Here is a 14,980-nt window from a genome sequence, read left to right on the forward strand (position 1 = left end):
CTTTCTACTCCAAACCATACTGCAAAGCTAAAGGCAGTTGCTTTTATGACATTTCTGAAAAGTGACAAAAAATATTGCAATTGGCCGCATTTATCTCACCCAATTTATTACATACATTTGGGAATGTATTGGAAAAGTATTAACGCCAAGGGTCTACTGAACAGTTTGATGCCCAATATGCATAGATACATAGATATACCAAAGCAGCTGGAATATGCGGACCCCAAATGAAAAGCACAGATATGAATTTTCATTCCTGCCAACTCAGCTGCTGAAAACATTTATAGGAACATATACATATTTTTGGAAAGTACATATTCTGATGAATCCAACAAAGGTAAAGACATCTTTCTACACCAAAAAAAAAAAATCATCCTAAATGTCTTATTTGTGAGAGGTCTACTGAATACCCAATATGCATAGATTTATTAAGTAATATGGTATGTACGGACCCCAAATGAAAAACGTGCATATGAATTTTCACGCCTGCCAACTTAGTGCCTTAAAGGAAAACTATACCCTCCAAAATGAATACTTGAGCACCAGATAATTTATATCAAATTAAGTGGCATATTAAAGAATCTTATCAAACTCGAATATATATTTAAGTAAATATTACCCTTTTACATCTCTTGGTTTGAACCACCATTTCGTGATGGTCTGTGTGCTGCCTCAGAGATCACCTGACAAGAAATACTACAACTCTAATTGTAACAGGAAGAAGTGTGGAAGCAAAAGACAGAACTCAGTTTGTTAATTGATGTGACCTAACAAGTATAATTTGTTTGGTATGTTTGTGTGTACCGTGAATCATACAATCCCAGGGGGCCGCCATTATTTTTTTTAAAATTGCAGTTTTCTATTTATGATTACCCAATGGCACATACTACTAAAAAAGTATTTTATTATGAAAATGGTTTATTTACATGAAGCAGGGTTTTACATGAGCTGTTTTTATATATTATTTATATATATATTTTATATTTTTATAGAGACCTTAAATTGTTTGAGTGGTATAGTTTTTCTTTAAGACCACCTAATGTACAAAGACCACAGAAAACTATACATTTTTAGAAAATAAATATTTTAACCAGTAAAACAAGGGGGGGGAAAAAACAGATTTTAGGTGTTAACAAAACACAAAATGGTAAAATAACTGAAAAAAAAGCCCTCTTTGTGAGTTTTTGTGCATACAAGCGTGTATACTTCTATAAATTGTGTGACAGTGTGTGTGTGTATATTTCATTGTATAATGTGCAAAATAAAAAAAGCAAAAAAAAAATAAGGAATGAAGTCGCTGATGCAGAGAAAACTGATGACAACATAGCGTTAGAACTATCACAACTGACTACTAGCCCACAGGCACCATCTATAACATGTAATATGACCGCATATGACCGCTTAGTAAAACTATGTGCAAATCAGACAATCTAGACACTGCTTAACCTCAAAGCCATAGAAGCACATGCAATCACTTGGTTAAGAGGGCAAGAAATAATCAAAGTTAATAATATGGTTTGCTAGCACAAAGTCAACAGGGGAGCCAGCACTGAGCCATACTGAGGGATGTATTTATGATGGGGCATAATTACGAACATTAGCAACAGGCATCACCAATGATGTTGCCCCTGGCAGATATTGCTTTTGTTTTCGAACTTGTAGATAACTGTTGAAATCGAATTGCTGATTGGTTGCTATAGACAACATAACTGGTGATGCATGTCTCCAATGTTAATAAATACGCCCTGGAGACAAACATCACTGGTGATTATGCCCACAGCAACAAATCAGCATCAGTTGCCATGGTTATGACCAAATTAAGCAAAATGGAACCAACTTTAAAAATTGGTGCCAAAATTGGACTGATGGGTTTAAAAAACAAATGGTCTAAAGTTAAGTCTTACAGACAGATACAAGAGGTCCTCTGTACTCAAACCATCTACCAGGCTGAACGAAATCAGAATCACATGACTTTTAGTCATAAAACAAGGAAGTAAAAAATTATAGCAAGCAGGCAGGAACCATTTTGTGGACACTGTTATTAAGGAAAGCCTTGTATCATCTCAAAATCTTATTTCTGCACCAGAACTGATGTCCATCCCCATGCACTGGCTAAACAATTAAATGGTTAAGAAAACAGGGGGAATGTGGGGAAAGCAGTGACATCTAGTAAGTGTTAAATGGAAAGTGAAAGTAATTCCCTGCATGCCTCTATGCCTAAGGCATAGAGGAGTGTCAGGTGATATTTGATTAACAGCTGAGATTTTTTAAATACGTTTATAAAAGCTATGTATGCTTTCATAAAAAAAAGAATTTGGATTTCATGTTTAATTTGAAAACGACTTTTATTATACAGCTTTTAATGTCTGGGTGACAGGTCCACTTTAAACAGATTTGAACTTGATGGACCTATTTCTTTTTCTATTACCTCAACATTTAAATGAAAATAGATCCTGGCATAGGGTAAACAGCATGATTATACAAGCCAGAATTCCTGTTGCAAGGCAATTGAAGCATGCAGAGGCTTTAAACACTTTATAATATACTTTTGATACTTATAAATATGCACCCTGTTATGCAAACATGTATTTCAGGGTCACTGTGTAAGTAAATGTTACAATTCGGTTACTCATTTAAAAATGCTACTCGTATTTAGAAATACATTAATGTCAGATAGTAATAGCACTACAATATATGGATATAGGATCCATTATCCAGAAATCTGTTACCCAGAAAGCTCCAAATTATGGGAAGACCATATCCCATAGACTGCATTTTAGTCAAATTATTCAAAATGTTAAAACTGATTGATCTAAACTAACATATAATTGGTCCTTATTGGAGGAAAAACAATACTATTTGGTTTAATTAATGCTTAAATTATTTTTAGTAGGCTTAAAGTGTGCTGATCAAAACTATGGAAAGATCCCTTATCTGGAAAATCTCATATCCCAAACATTCTGGAGAACAGGTTCCATACCTGTACTAACACATTCCTCAGTACGCTGTTTATCATACAGCAGTGCAAATGAGAAAGCAATATTTAAAAGTATTTTCCTACCGATGCAGAGGCTATATGGGGTTTAATAATTATCTAAATAAAATACTATTCCTTACAGCTGTAGTGGGATCACAACTTTTTTTTATTCTGCTAAAATATTTTTGGAGACTTCAACCAGTCAAACATTCCTCTTTCTTGGTTAAGGCATGCCTGATATGAGGGCTGTATTGGAATATTCCATGCATTACAATACCTAAAACAACCCCCTAAGTCCTCTTATATTGTAAGCAGCGAAATACTATTTCCCAGGTATGCAAAGGCTACAGTTTAGCATTTTACTGCACTGCAGTGACTTACAATATATTCCCTGAAACCTAGCATATCTCTGGCAAGATTTATTGTAGCTTTGCATGTGCCTTCTTGTATCAGAAAATGCTGATCAATTCTGAGATTTTATATTTTATAGGCCCAAACATATGGAGCATTCAACTGAAAACATCCGGTGCTGGGGCAGGGAAAAAGAGCAGGGTTTGGATGCAGCAAATGGAGTATGTATGTATGTTTGTTTATAATAGTACTGGGCTGGTTCAATAACAAAGAATTACAGAAACATACTCCAGGGGTGAAAACCACAAGGAACGAATCCCCTGAAACCACACAATAGATGGGCAGGGTTATATATTAAAAAATAGTAGAAAATAAGCACATAATGCTCTGATTTAAATTTACAATATTATATATTACAGTATTTAAAAAAACAAAAGGGAAATTTGAGAATTTTAACAGAGTAATTATGGCCCTTAGCATGTGACAAAAAAAGCACAAGGATGGTTTCACTTTATAAGAAAAGCCCAAAAATTAAAGGGGCATAAGTCAGATGAATTCAACTGAGAAAATGCAAAGTACATTTCAGACATAACCCACCTGAAAGTCCAAGTAGTTGGATGCCAAGAAGGAAGAAGAGTAGCTCTGAGAAGCAGAGTCTTGAAAAACGCTTGATTGCACTGGGTTATTAAAAAATGGTCTGAGGAGGGAAGACAATATTACTAGGTTAGAGGTTAAAAGTGACTTAAGAGAAGGCTCTGAAGAAGAGAGCACAAGAGTGATATGGCGAAACAAGCTAGGATTATGACAGTAGCACAAAAGCATTTGTCAAATGTGAAATTGACACCACATCTTGATAGAATAAGAAAAAAACCAGAGAGAGAGTGAGAACAGGTATTAAATAAATAGATGACAAAAAATGGAAACAAGGACTCAGAAACAGAAAGCAGTATAAAAAAAGGCTGGCAAAAAACAACAAAATGATCTTGCTGGAAAACCAAGAAAGATTGCATTTATGTGGGTATACTGTATGATAGAAGTATGTATTCTTTCCTAAGACTATATAATTTACCATTCTTTAGGAAAAAGTGAAGATAGCTACACACATTGCAGGCTTAAAATTAGACTACATGGCTGGTTCTAGGTCTGCATTTATCTGCAGGCCAAGAAACAACAACATGTGATGATAGCCTAAAGGAAAATGAGAAAGAAAACATAATACAAAAGAAAATTCCGAAGTAAGAAAAAAGGGGGTATATGCAGACAGAAAAAAAAGAGGTAGAAGAATAGTTTATAGGTATAACAGAACAAAACTAAGGCAACTATACATGGATAGAAATCAGATGCTAATTCAACTTATTTTGCAGCTGAATGTCAAGTTTATGGGACCAAAAACCATCACCTTCCCATTAAAATAACTGACTAGGGCTCATTCAGATACAGATTCAGATGGAAAATCCCATCTGCCATGAACTGTATAAATCTATGCACAACGTTGTGTATAATACATGGCCAGTGTAATCCACAGTCACCCAGGCTGATCAAATTTTACATCAAGAGTAAATGTTTGGATGAGCTAATTTCAGCCTATCATGTGGATGGATGATTTGGGTAAAGATCAACTTCTTTTGGCCAGGTAACCAACTTAACATGAATGGTCAGTGTGTATGATTTGGGAAATTGGAATAAAGATAAAAAAGAGACAGCAATGCACCATGGTATGATGAGGGGAAGTTTATGAATCAACAACATATTTTGGGCAACAATAAAGTAGAAAGAAACAGGATAAATGATCAATACATTTGAAGGAGGGAAACAAATTAAATGGATATTTGGGGAATGGGCATTGTAGAAAGGCAGGAACAGAGTGCAAAAGCCAACTAAGCAAAAATTAATGGGAAGGAAAAAAATGGTATTTGCTGGTGCTGGTAACGAAATGTAGGCATCAGTACGAAGGCAAATAGGCAAAGGTGGAACTTACTGACTTGGGCTGGTGAGAGAAGCATGGGGCAAGCAATGAGCAGGTGAATATGGGTAATGTGTCCACAGGTTGCCAGCCGGCGATAGGGTCTGAAATCACAGCAAAGGGGCATCAGAAACTCTCTCTCACACACCTGGTAGTCTTAAATTCATACCCCACTAGAGGAGAACGATATCTTCAATTTGTTTATAAATGCTTCTAACAAAAAAACATGTAATATCATACATACTACTCCCTAAACGTTTCCCTGATGCATACAGTTCTGCAATATCCTTCATAGTTCAGTTTACTTTCTACAGTCTATGTATTGTTTTAAAAAAAAAAATCACAAAAAATAGATTTGTTGCTACGTATTTGGAGCTAACAGATGCATTTGATTAAAAGTTAACAAACCTCACTGTCCACTAGACCGAACAATAAAATTTCTTATTAACTGGACACCTCCAACTGTCTGTCTGCAGTTACATGGACATCAAATATCATACTTCTTAACAGATCACAAGCTGGACAAAAAAAAAAAACTCTGTAGGTCATTGAACTTGAAGCCATCCTGGAGATCTGTAGTTTATAAACCAAGCTGCTGCTTGGCTATTTTAAGGCTACATCCTGCAACTGTATGTAGGCCTTAGCAACAAACTAGTACAGTAGCCTGGAAAACATTTCTCACCTCAGACTCAGACTGGCTTTGTTGGTAAAGCATAGCAGTTGCTGGGCTCATTCCGTTGGCTCCATGCTGTGGCTCAGGATATGTGTATCCACCCCCCCGGTCCATCACAGATAGTGTGCAGATCATTAGGGTCCCTGCTGCTGCATTGTGTCAGTGATTAGGGTGCACAATATACCTACTGAAAAAAATAAGTTACATAAGTTAGATATAGGTTCTAGTATATTATCTGGGAGCTTTAAAGTTTGGCTGACCAAGTGCTACACGGAGAAAAAAAAAGATGAATTAGAGACAGATCCATAAATGAATCCAAACTTAAGTAAAGGTGGTTTTTCTCCATCTGTATGTCAGCAAAAGAAACTGTATCAGCTGTCAACCACTTCTTCATGAAGCCCCACTGACATTGGTGCCAACCTGTGTTGAGCTACACAGAGCTGATTTTGACATGGAAATGTAAAGTTTGCATTTTATTTGCAATGTAATCCACTCAGTGCTCCACAATGCCAACGAAGTGCCTGACAATGGGGCTACACGAAGTAGCTGAAGAGGATGGCGGATGATCCACTCCGTGTGCCCCTTCTATTAGATTTAAAACAAGACTGAAGCAAGGGCTACAAAATTAGTATAACGGTTTGTTACAATAATCACACATAAATGTATTTAAATATATATGTGCAAATTACATTTTACAATAAATTTCAGTACATAAAGGGGGAGCAAACATGCAAGAAATAAAAAAAAATATATACAATGACAGAAACTAAGCATCCTATATATCAGAAATACTAATAATAAAAAGGAATATCTTTATTTAAAACAAACTCTCTTAAAAAAAATCAGACTTTTCAATGTTTATTTTGCATAGAGTGCATCTACAAAAATTGATAAATACCACATCTAGTTATTACACATGCAGCCTCAGGCTCTAGCCAGCATGTATGGCCCACTAAGCGTGTTCAGACAACATTATGTTTTTCAGAGGCCAGAGCTACAGAAGCAGAAAGCAGTATGTATGCAACAGTCAGAGGATATGGAAGCAATTGCCAGAAATAAAGACTTTTGCAATTACTTTCTATTTGTGACTGGTTTTCTTATATTCAAGTGTAAAGTTTAATTTTTCACCTTTCAAAGCACCTGGGGAGAGGGTCAACTCTGTAACTGTTCTAAATTGATACATTTAGTTGATACGTTTTTTATCTTTGTCCCTGCTAAGCAGAATCCCTGCATTTCATTAAAGATACAATAGTTGCTAATATTCCATAGATACTGCTGATAAATGCATCAACTTACTAATGTAGCCACTTATGGTATCAAATTGTAACAGTTCAGAATGCTCCTGGATTTCTGGGCTGTTACACTGTGACTGACACACCAAAGACAGGAACATTAAACTTTAAAGTTCAATTTTGCAAAAACTATAAAAAAAAAAAAAAAAAAAGAAATTGAAAAGTCTTTAATTTCTGGTGAAAAAAATTAAAACATCTCAACAGAAAAAGTGTTTGGAAGGTGAACAACCTCTTTAAGCACCTATATAGCCTTCCATAGAAAGTTATACATCTGTATATTACTGTATATAAAGTATTTGAAGCTGGACAGTCAGACTATCCTTGCATTTATTGCTAAATTGTGAGCAAGCACTGGTAACTTCTTCCTCATTTTATTATTGAGCAACATCTTTTGGTTTGACAAATAAAACTTCCAATTTTCATCTGACATCTGAAAAAAAAACTTAGGCAGAGGAAATGGATAAGTTAATCACACTAAAATTATAAGTTATTGTTGTGAACATTGCAACAGCTGTTGCTCAGTGAGGAATCAGCAATTTTGCCCATAGTTAGGAAAGAGGTAACCAAAATCTTATACTTTTAGGACCAAAAATGTAATTACCAACTGAATGGGAAATATGCAGTAGCTTAGCTTTAGGGGCAAATGTTACAATTGATCTGCATTTCCACATATAATGACATGACAAACGGAGCCAAAATGACACCCATGTAATAATGCTTCCCGCCCCCAAAACAAAAAGTCTTTCTTATAATCCAATACAGTGGTGGAACTACAGAGGGTGTAACTGCACCAGGGCCAGCCGGTGGTTAGGGCCAGCCGGCGGTTCACGCAAGCACCGACATTGCTTGTGGTGGGGGTCCGGCCCCACAGAATGCACCCAGGCCCTGCGCCGGGTAGTTCCGTTACAGATCCAATATTAATAAAGCACCAAAAATTTAAGATGTGCTTTGGATTAGGAGACAATTATCATGGATTTATCTTTTTGGAGTGTGGGAAAAAACTGTTATACCTGAAAGAAACACATGCAGAAACTCGCAGAACAATTAAAATCCATCTAGATAGTTGTCCTGGTCAAAATTGATTCCAGGACTCTAGCCATTAAAATCTAGAAATAAAGTATGGCTAAATCATAAAATAATGTAATCTTTTATGTACTGGGGTTACTGTTTTTGCTGTGGAATATTAAAAATCAACATTTAAATTGTCCTATGTAGTTGAGTTGTCAGTAGACTACACTCGTACTGTTTAACCTGTTGGAGGTTGGATTTGCAGCAGCCATTTAAAAAAATGCAAAAAGTTGCCCACAGTTTACACAACATTATGCGTCTAGAAGGTAGCGGCAAAGGAGAACTCGCAAAACTCCCAAAATAGGCTGAAAACCACCTAAAACAAATGCATCTGCTGAGAACTGTAATTTTGACAAAACCATAAATGCTTTGAATGCCTGGAACATAAGAGGTTGTGTATTCCTGACCACAGTGCAGAGGTATATGATAGAGTGAAGTTTTGCCCCATTTGCCAGCCCACACTCTGAGCTAACAATCAAATCATGCAGTGGACTTATGGAGACCCAGTGGAAGATTGCTACATAAACAGGCTGACGTGGACCTCACCCAACAGGATTGTCTAACATGCCAAGTAGACAGGTTTTATTGGACCCTGCATGGTCACTTTTGATTCCCCTTGACATTCACAAACAGACAAGAAATAAAAAAAAAAGACGAATACCAAGTCAGTGCTGAACTCACCCACTGAGAAGTCCTCTGTATAAACACTCCACATCCATCTCCATAGCTCCAGCCTTTGTTGGGCTATGAGGAAGGGAGCTGCTTGTTATACAGACATCTATTTTTTTATTCAAAACAAGCAAAAAGTATGTTAAGCACAACCTCTATTTAAGGAAGTAATCCAAGGTATGAGAATCCTAAGAGTGTGGCTTTGCATGCACTCTAGTGAAGCTTATATAGAAGTGAGCAGAACAACGTAGCTGCTTGGGTGTGTAAACACAAAATGGAAAGAAAAAGTATTAAACTGTGTGATCATGAAGTCTTTATAAACACTATAAAAGTTCATCAGTCTTGTATTTGTCCCTAGACTGGTTTGGTTACCTGATCAAATCCCTTTCCAAACTTTTATAAAAAAAAATTACTTTGTTTCTAAAAATATTGAGGGATGTTTGGATGGTGAACTGATCAAATCTCAATAGATAGTAAAGAATTTACATGTAAAATGCGACAGCCCCAGGAAGTGTGAGGAAGGAAAATGAATGGGGAATTCCCCAGATCTCTGGAATAAAGGAAATGATTGAAAACTGCCGCATAACCAAAATAATGCTCTAGGAAGTGCATAATAATAATAATAATGATAATAATAATAATAAAATAGTAATTAGGGATGCACCAAATCCAGGATTCGGTTCGGGATTCGACCAGTATTCGGCCTTTTTCAGCAGGATTCAAATTCGACCGAATCCTTCTGCTCGGCCGAACGAATCCGAATTTGCATATGCAAATTAGGGCGGAGAGGGAAATAACGTGACGTTTTGTCACAAAACAAGGAAATAAAAATGTTTCCCCTTCCCACCCCTAATTTGCATATGCAAATTAGGATTCTGTATTCGGCTAAATCTTTCACAAAGGATTCGGGGGTTCGGCCGAATCCAAAATAATGGATTCGGTGCATACCTAATAGTAGTATTAATTTGGGGAAGACAGTAACAGGGCACTCCATAAAGGCAATGACATGTGGTGCTATTTGTAGAACATGTTTTGTCTCAGCTACAAAATGCCATAAAATACCCTACCATAAGCAATGCTGGAAATTGTCTACTCAAAATATGTAATTGTTCAAAAATGCCTGTGTATGCATTTTTTAATGATTACGTGATTTTAGTGTTTTAGCAGATACAATTCTCATTATTGTCTGGTGTTTTCTAGTAGCAACAAAACATGGGTTACAAATCACACTGTATTTCATTGCCATAAAAGAAGATTCTTAAACAACTATGTATTTAAGGCCATTATATTTAGCAATATATGGAGACAAGTAACATTTCATGACCCCTCAACACAAGACATTAGTCTTACATACATTTTTCAAACTCTTTGGGTTCCAGTGTCCAGTGCAGCTCAGCTAGCAAACGGTCAGGCCCTTTTGGTCCACAACAAGGTTAAAGAAACATAAAATGTTAATTTATCAAAAACCTTGGTAGAGTTTCATAAGTAAACAGAATAGTTAGGTCCTGTTGTGACACAGAGGGGTCTGAGCAAAAGTTTGCCCACAAAGGGGGTTGGAAACCAAAGGAAAATGTCTGCTTTTACAGAATGTCCTGCTAATCTTTAACACCAGAACTAGAAAAAGGAAATAGTCCATAGCTATACCTTCACTAAAATACAATATTTCAAGCAACAATTAAAACATAAATAAATATAAAATATAAAAACAAAAATAGAATATTGTTCTATTTACACTTGGTCTACCACTGCAAGCAATGTAAGTGGGACCATAGCAGCAGATTACAAACTAAAACAAAAAGAAAACCACAAAAAACTTTAACCACATACTATCTCAGATCTTACTACACCAGTCTAACTGCTCCAGTTAGTGAGAACACTCCCCTTTACTTAAAGAAGAAGGAAAGGTTAAAACTAAGTAAGCCTTATCAGAAAGGTCCACCTAGATATACCAGTAAACCCTCAAAGTAGTGCTGCTTTGAGTCCTCAGTCAAAAAAACCCTGCATTTCTTTCCTTCTATTCATTGTGTACACATGGGCTTCTGTATCAGACGTCCTGCCTTCATCTTAAACCTCCCTGCCCCGGGCGTGAGCATGCTCAGTTTGCTCCTCCCTTATCTGCTGTAATCTGAGTTTAGAGCTATAAGTGAGCAGGGAGAGACTCAGGCAGGAAGCGATGTCACACCAAGCTAATACTGCAGCTGCTATCCTAAACAAAACAGAGAGCTTTTAGAGCTTTTTACTCAGGTGTGGTAAAACATTCTACAGAATAAATATAAAATTCTAGCTTGCACTATTGCAGCTAATCTATTGGCAATAAAATGCCTCTTTTAAATAAATAAATACACACACACACGTACGTATTATTTTAACTGGTAGTATAACACTATTTGCTTTTTTAAAACAAAAATAATTTTTATACTTCCAAGGAAGATTGTCCTAAGGAGAAATGATGAAACTTATTATTGGTCTGTATAATAATGCCTGCTAGTGAAATATTAAAAAACACATAGGTTTCTATGCTTTTTGCTTCACGGGTCAAATAAAAAAAAAACTAGCCAAAATGGAACTAAACTGAGGCTGCGACAAATGTGTGAACAAAAGGAAATATAATTAAGAAACTGGCGTCAGCAGTACAGCAGTTAAAGGTGTGAATGGGTGGGGCATGTGAAGCACATTTGGTCTGTCAAAATCCCAGTCCACCAATACCTCCCAGTGTTATGGGTGGGGAGGTCATAAGCAAACCCAGAAATGACAGGAGTTACACACCTCTCCTGCTTCCCTTTCAGGTGCAGTTTCGGCGACTCAGCATGAGCAGAATGAAATTATAATTTGACAATGTGTCTAGGTTTAAGCATCTTTAGGTCGATTTGAAACTAAAGACTAGTGTGGGTTACATCAGATCGCAGAGTAATTAGGCTGACTGGTACTAAATTCTAGTACCACAATACTGAAATTCACCCTGCATCCACAAACACCACTCACTGCTGGATCACATAGCAGAAACAGAGAGTAAAATGTGACTGCCAGCAAAATCAATGGGATATATTAGTATTTGAATCTTCCCAATCATATGAGTCTGTGTGACCGACCCATATAAATGTGTGTAGTGTTTAATGAGACTAGTTAGACCAGGGATATCCAACTTATGCCTTACAGGTGAAAATAAACTGCAACACCAAATATTATGAATGCTGGAAGTTGTAGAACTAAACTAAATTCCCAAGCATAAACATAGAAATAGAATTATAGGGTACATGAACTCCAATGCAAATGATACAATGGGTAAGTGTGACTCTGTGTCATTGTGACAAGCACTGTCAGCATGAAATCATTTAAGACAACGTTTCTATTGGCAGTAACATTTCTCTATATACCCAAGGTACAAGGAAATCATTTTCTGTTTACATCTCTACTATAATACTACGTGTCGTCACCTATCTAAGCAACACATTTCCGATGCCAGTACTAGCACCAAACACCTACCAGCCAACAGATACTTTAATGCCCGGTCAGTCCCGATTTTCTTAAAAAGCCAGCAGTTCCGGATCGCTGTTTAAAAGTCCCGCAGCTCCGTTACCGACTAGACGCTCGATTCCTTCCGGACAGCTAATGGAGACGTCACAAGTTTGATGTCGCGAGACTGTGACGTCACACAAGATGTATAAAAGCGAAGTGACGTTGCGCGTAGCTATCTGGAGGGGGAAGTAACGTGCTACGTAAGAGTTCATTGATAGCATGCTACAGGGAGTAGGCTTTCCTGGCCATGGCGAACCGTGGTTGTTTATTCATAACTTAAAGTTCTTCTGCTTGCAGCACCTAATTTTATCTGGAGAAAAGTTTTTTTTTCTGTGGTGGTTGTCATGCGTGCTGCTGACGTCAGAAGTTCTAGTGTTTCAACTGTCACCCCTTTGTTCTATTCTTGGAGGATGCAGGCAATATTTGCCACTAAAGCTTCTGGGTCTACGTTCGTTGGAAGTAGTTAATTTGTGCTTACAGCTTCTGCCTAAATAGATAGGCTGTGGAAAATAAAAAAAATGTTTCTAATATAATTAGTTAGCCAAAAATGTAATGTATAAAGGCTGGAGTGACTGGATGTCTGACATAATAGAACAGAACCCAACTTCCTGCTTTTCAGCTCTCTTGGTTTACACTGACTGGCTACCCTGGTTACCAGACAGTAACCAATCAGAGACTTGAGGGGGGGGGGCAGATGGGTCATATCTGTTGCTTTTGAATCTGAGCTGAATGCTGAGGATCAATTGCAAACACACTGAACAGATATGTCCCATGTGGCCCCCCTTCAAGTCGCTAACTAGCTCTGAGTTAGAGAGCTGAAAAGCAGGAAGTAGTGTTCTGGCTATTATGTTAGACATCCAGTCACTCCAGCCTTTATACATTACATTTTTGGCTTACTATATTAGAAATATTTTTTATTTTGCACAGCCTATCTATTTACCCAGTTTGTTTTGTCACACTGAACTGTTCCTTTAAGGGCTCATATGTATTGCTATCACTGAGTAGTGTGGTTAGGGTTGCCACCTTTTAAAATAAAATTTACCAGCAGGTGGAGGGGTGGTCTTAAAGGGGCGGGCCTGTGTCGATAAAGGGGGTGGGGCCGGGGCGCACCATTGGCTGGCCGGATCGTGATGTCAAAGGGGGCGGAGCCAAACGCGTGAATTTGGCAAGAAGCCCAGGAAAAAAGGTAAGTTTGGAGCAGGCTAGGGGCAGGCCATGGGCTTTTTTTAAGTGTATTACAAATTTACCGGCAGCTACATTGCCGGTAAATTTGTAATCCTGGCCTTGGCTGGTGTTTTACCGGCTAGGCTGGTAAAATACCGGCCGGGTGGCAACACTGAGTGTGGTTATCTTGCAGTGATAGTCAGTTGTGTTGAGCACAACTGTGCATCGCCCTTTATCTGCTGGCAGGATACTGATGTTCGGGTCCTTACTCAGAGAACTGAGAGCTCTCCTCTCTTGTGTAGTGAAGTTTATTTTGCTTGACTAACATAAAATAGGATTTGGAATTGTTTCCAAATTATTATTTACTAGGGATGCACCGAATCCAGGATTCGGTTTGGGATTCGGCCTTTTTCAGCAGGATTCGAAAAGCATGACTTTTGGTCACAAAACAAGGAAGTAAAATATGTTTTACCCTTCCCACCCCTAATTTGCATATGCAAATTAGGATTCAGTTCGGTATTCGGACGAATCTTGCGTGAAGGATTCGGGGGTTCAGCCGAATCCTAAATAGTGGATTCGGTGCATCCCTATTATTTACTACTAAAAAGCATATTTTTTCTCAATTTAGGAATAAAAAAAGGGGCTAATTTAGGAAAAGATAATGGGTGAGATTGACCAAAAGTAATCTTTTACTCTTAATTTAATCTGGTCTTTAAAGTGTGCATATTCCCAATCAGTTCTACAGCAGAAAGATCCGGGTCCCCCAAAAGGGCCAAGTTCAAGGGTTCCCCTATTTCACTGAGGAGCTAGACCATGGCAGCTGTCACCCACCTTACCCATAAACAAATTCCTACAGTTATTTTCAGTTCCTGTTCAGTGTTTCTTGTGCAAACAAGAGACATATTCTTCACAATTTAGGTACAAAAGAGCTAAATGGGCTAAATTAGAAGATCGGGTGATATTGACAAAAACTAATTTCTTACTAATTACTTCATTTTTCTGACGTGTGCAGGTTCCCTGTCAATTCTGCAGTAGAAAGAAGATCCTAGTTTCTGAAGACCAGTGCTGGCATGGGTCTCCATGTCATTGAGTTATATACATGACTAACAGTTTGTGTGTGGGTAACGGTGGGTGCCACGCCATCTGGCATCTACAGTTACCCATACACAAACCGTTAGTCATTTTCAAGTTTTATGTGACTTGGCCAATTGTTTATTTTAGGCTTTTTCTACTGGCATCAGATGGTTCAATTTTTTTGGGGAAAAAAATCCACCCTGTGTAATGATGTTACTTGGTCAAATGAATAC

At 37.5% G+C, this 14,980-nt stretch overlaps 1 protein-coding gene across 2 annotated transcripts in view; it reads right to left on the reverse strand.

Annotated features, from left to right (window-relative positions):
- sbno2.S (strawberry notch homolog 2 S homeolog) overlaps positions 1-12,630 on the reverse strand; it is a 62,705-nt gene extending 50,075 nt beyond the window's left edge. The window contains exons 1-4 of one of the 2 annotated variants that reach the window (XM_018243610.2): positions 12,477-12,630; positions 5,974-6,151; positions 5,307-5,395; positions 3,926-4,025 (exon numbers count right to left, since the gene is read on the reverse strand). In XM_018243610.2, coding sequence (XP_018099099.1) covers positions 3,926-4,025; positions 5,307-5,395; positions 5,974-6,099 — 315 coding nt within the window. In that variant the 5' untranslated portion in view covers positions 6,100-6,151; positions 12,477-12,630. The remainder of the gene's footprint in view (positions 1-3,925; positions 4,026-5,306; positions 5,396-5,973; positions 6,152-12,476) is intronic. The other variant, XM_041579909.1, reaches the window with a different exon arrangement.
- Positions 12,631-14,980: the final 2,350 nt, after the last annotated feature.

This window comes from Xenopus laevis, chromosome 1S, assembly GCF_017654675.1.
Source record: "Xenopus laevis strain J_2021 chromosome 1S, Xenopus_laevis_v10.1, whole genome shotgun sequence".
NCBI classification, from domain to species: Eukaryota; Metazoa; Chordata; class Amphibia; order Anura; family Pipidae; genus Xenopus; species Xenopus laevis.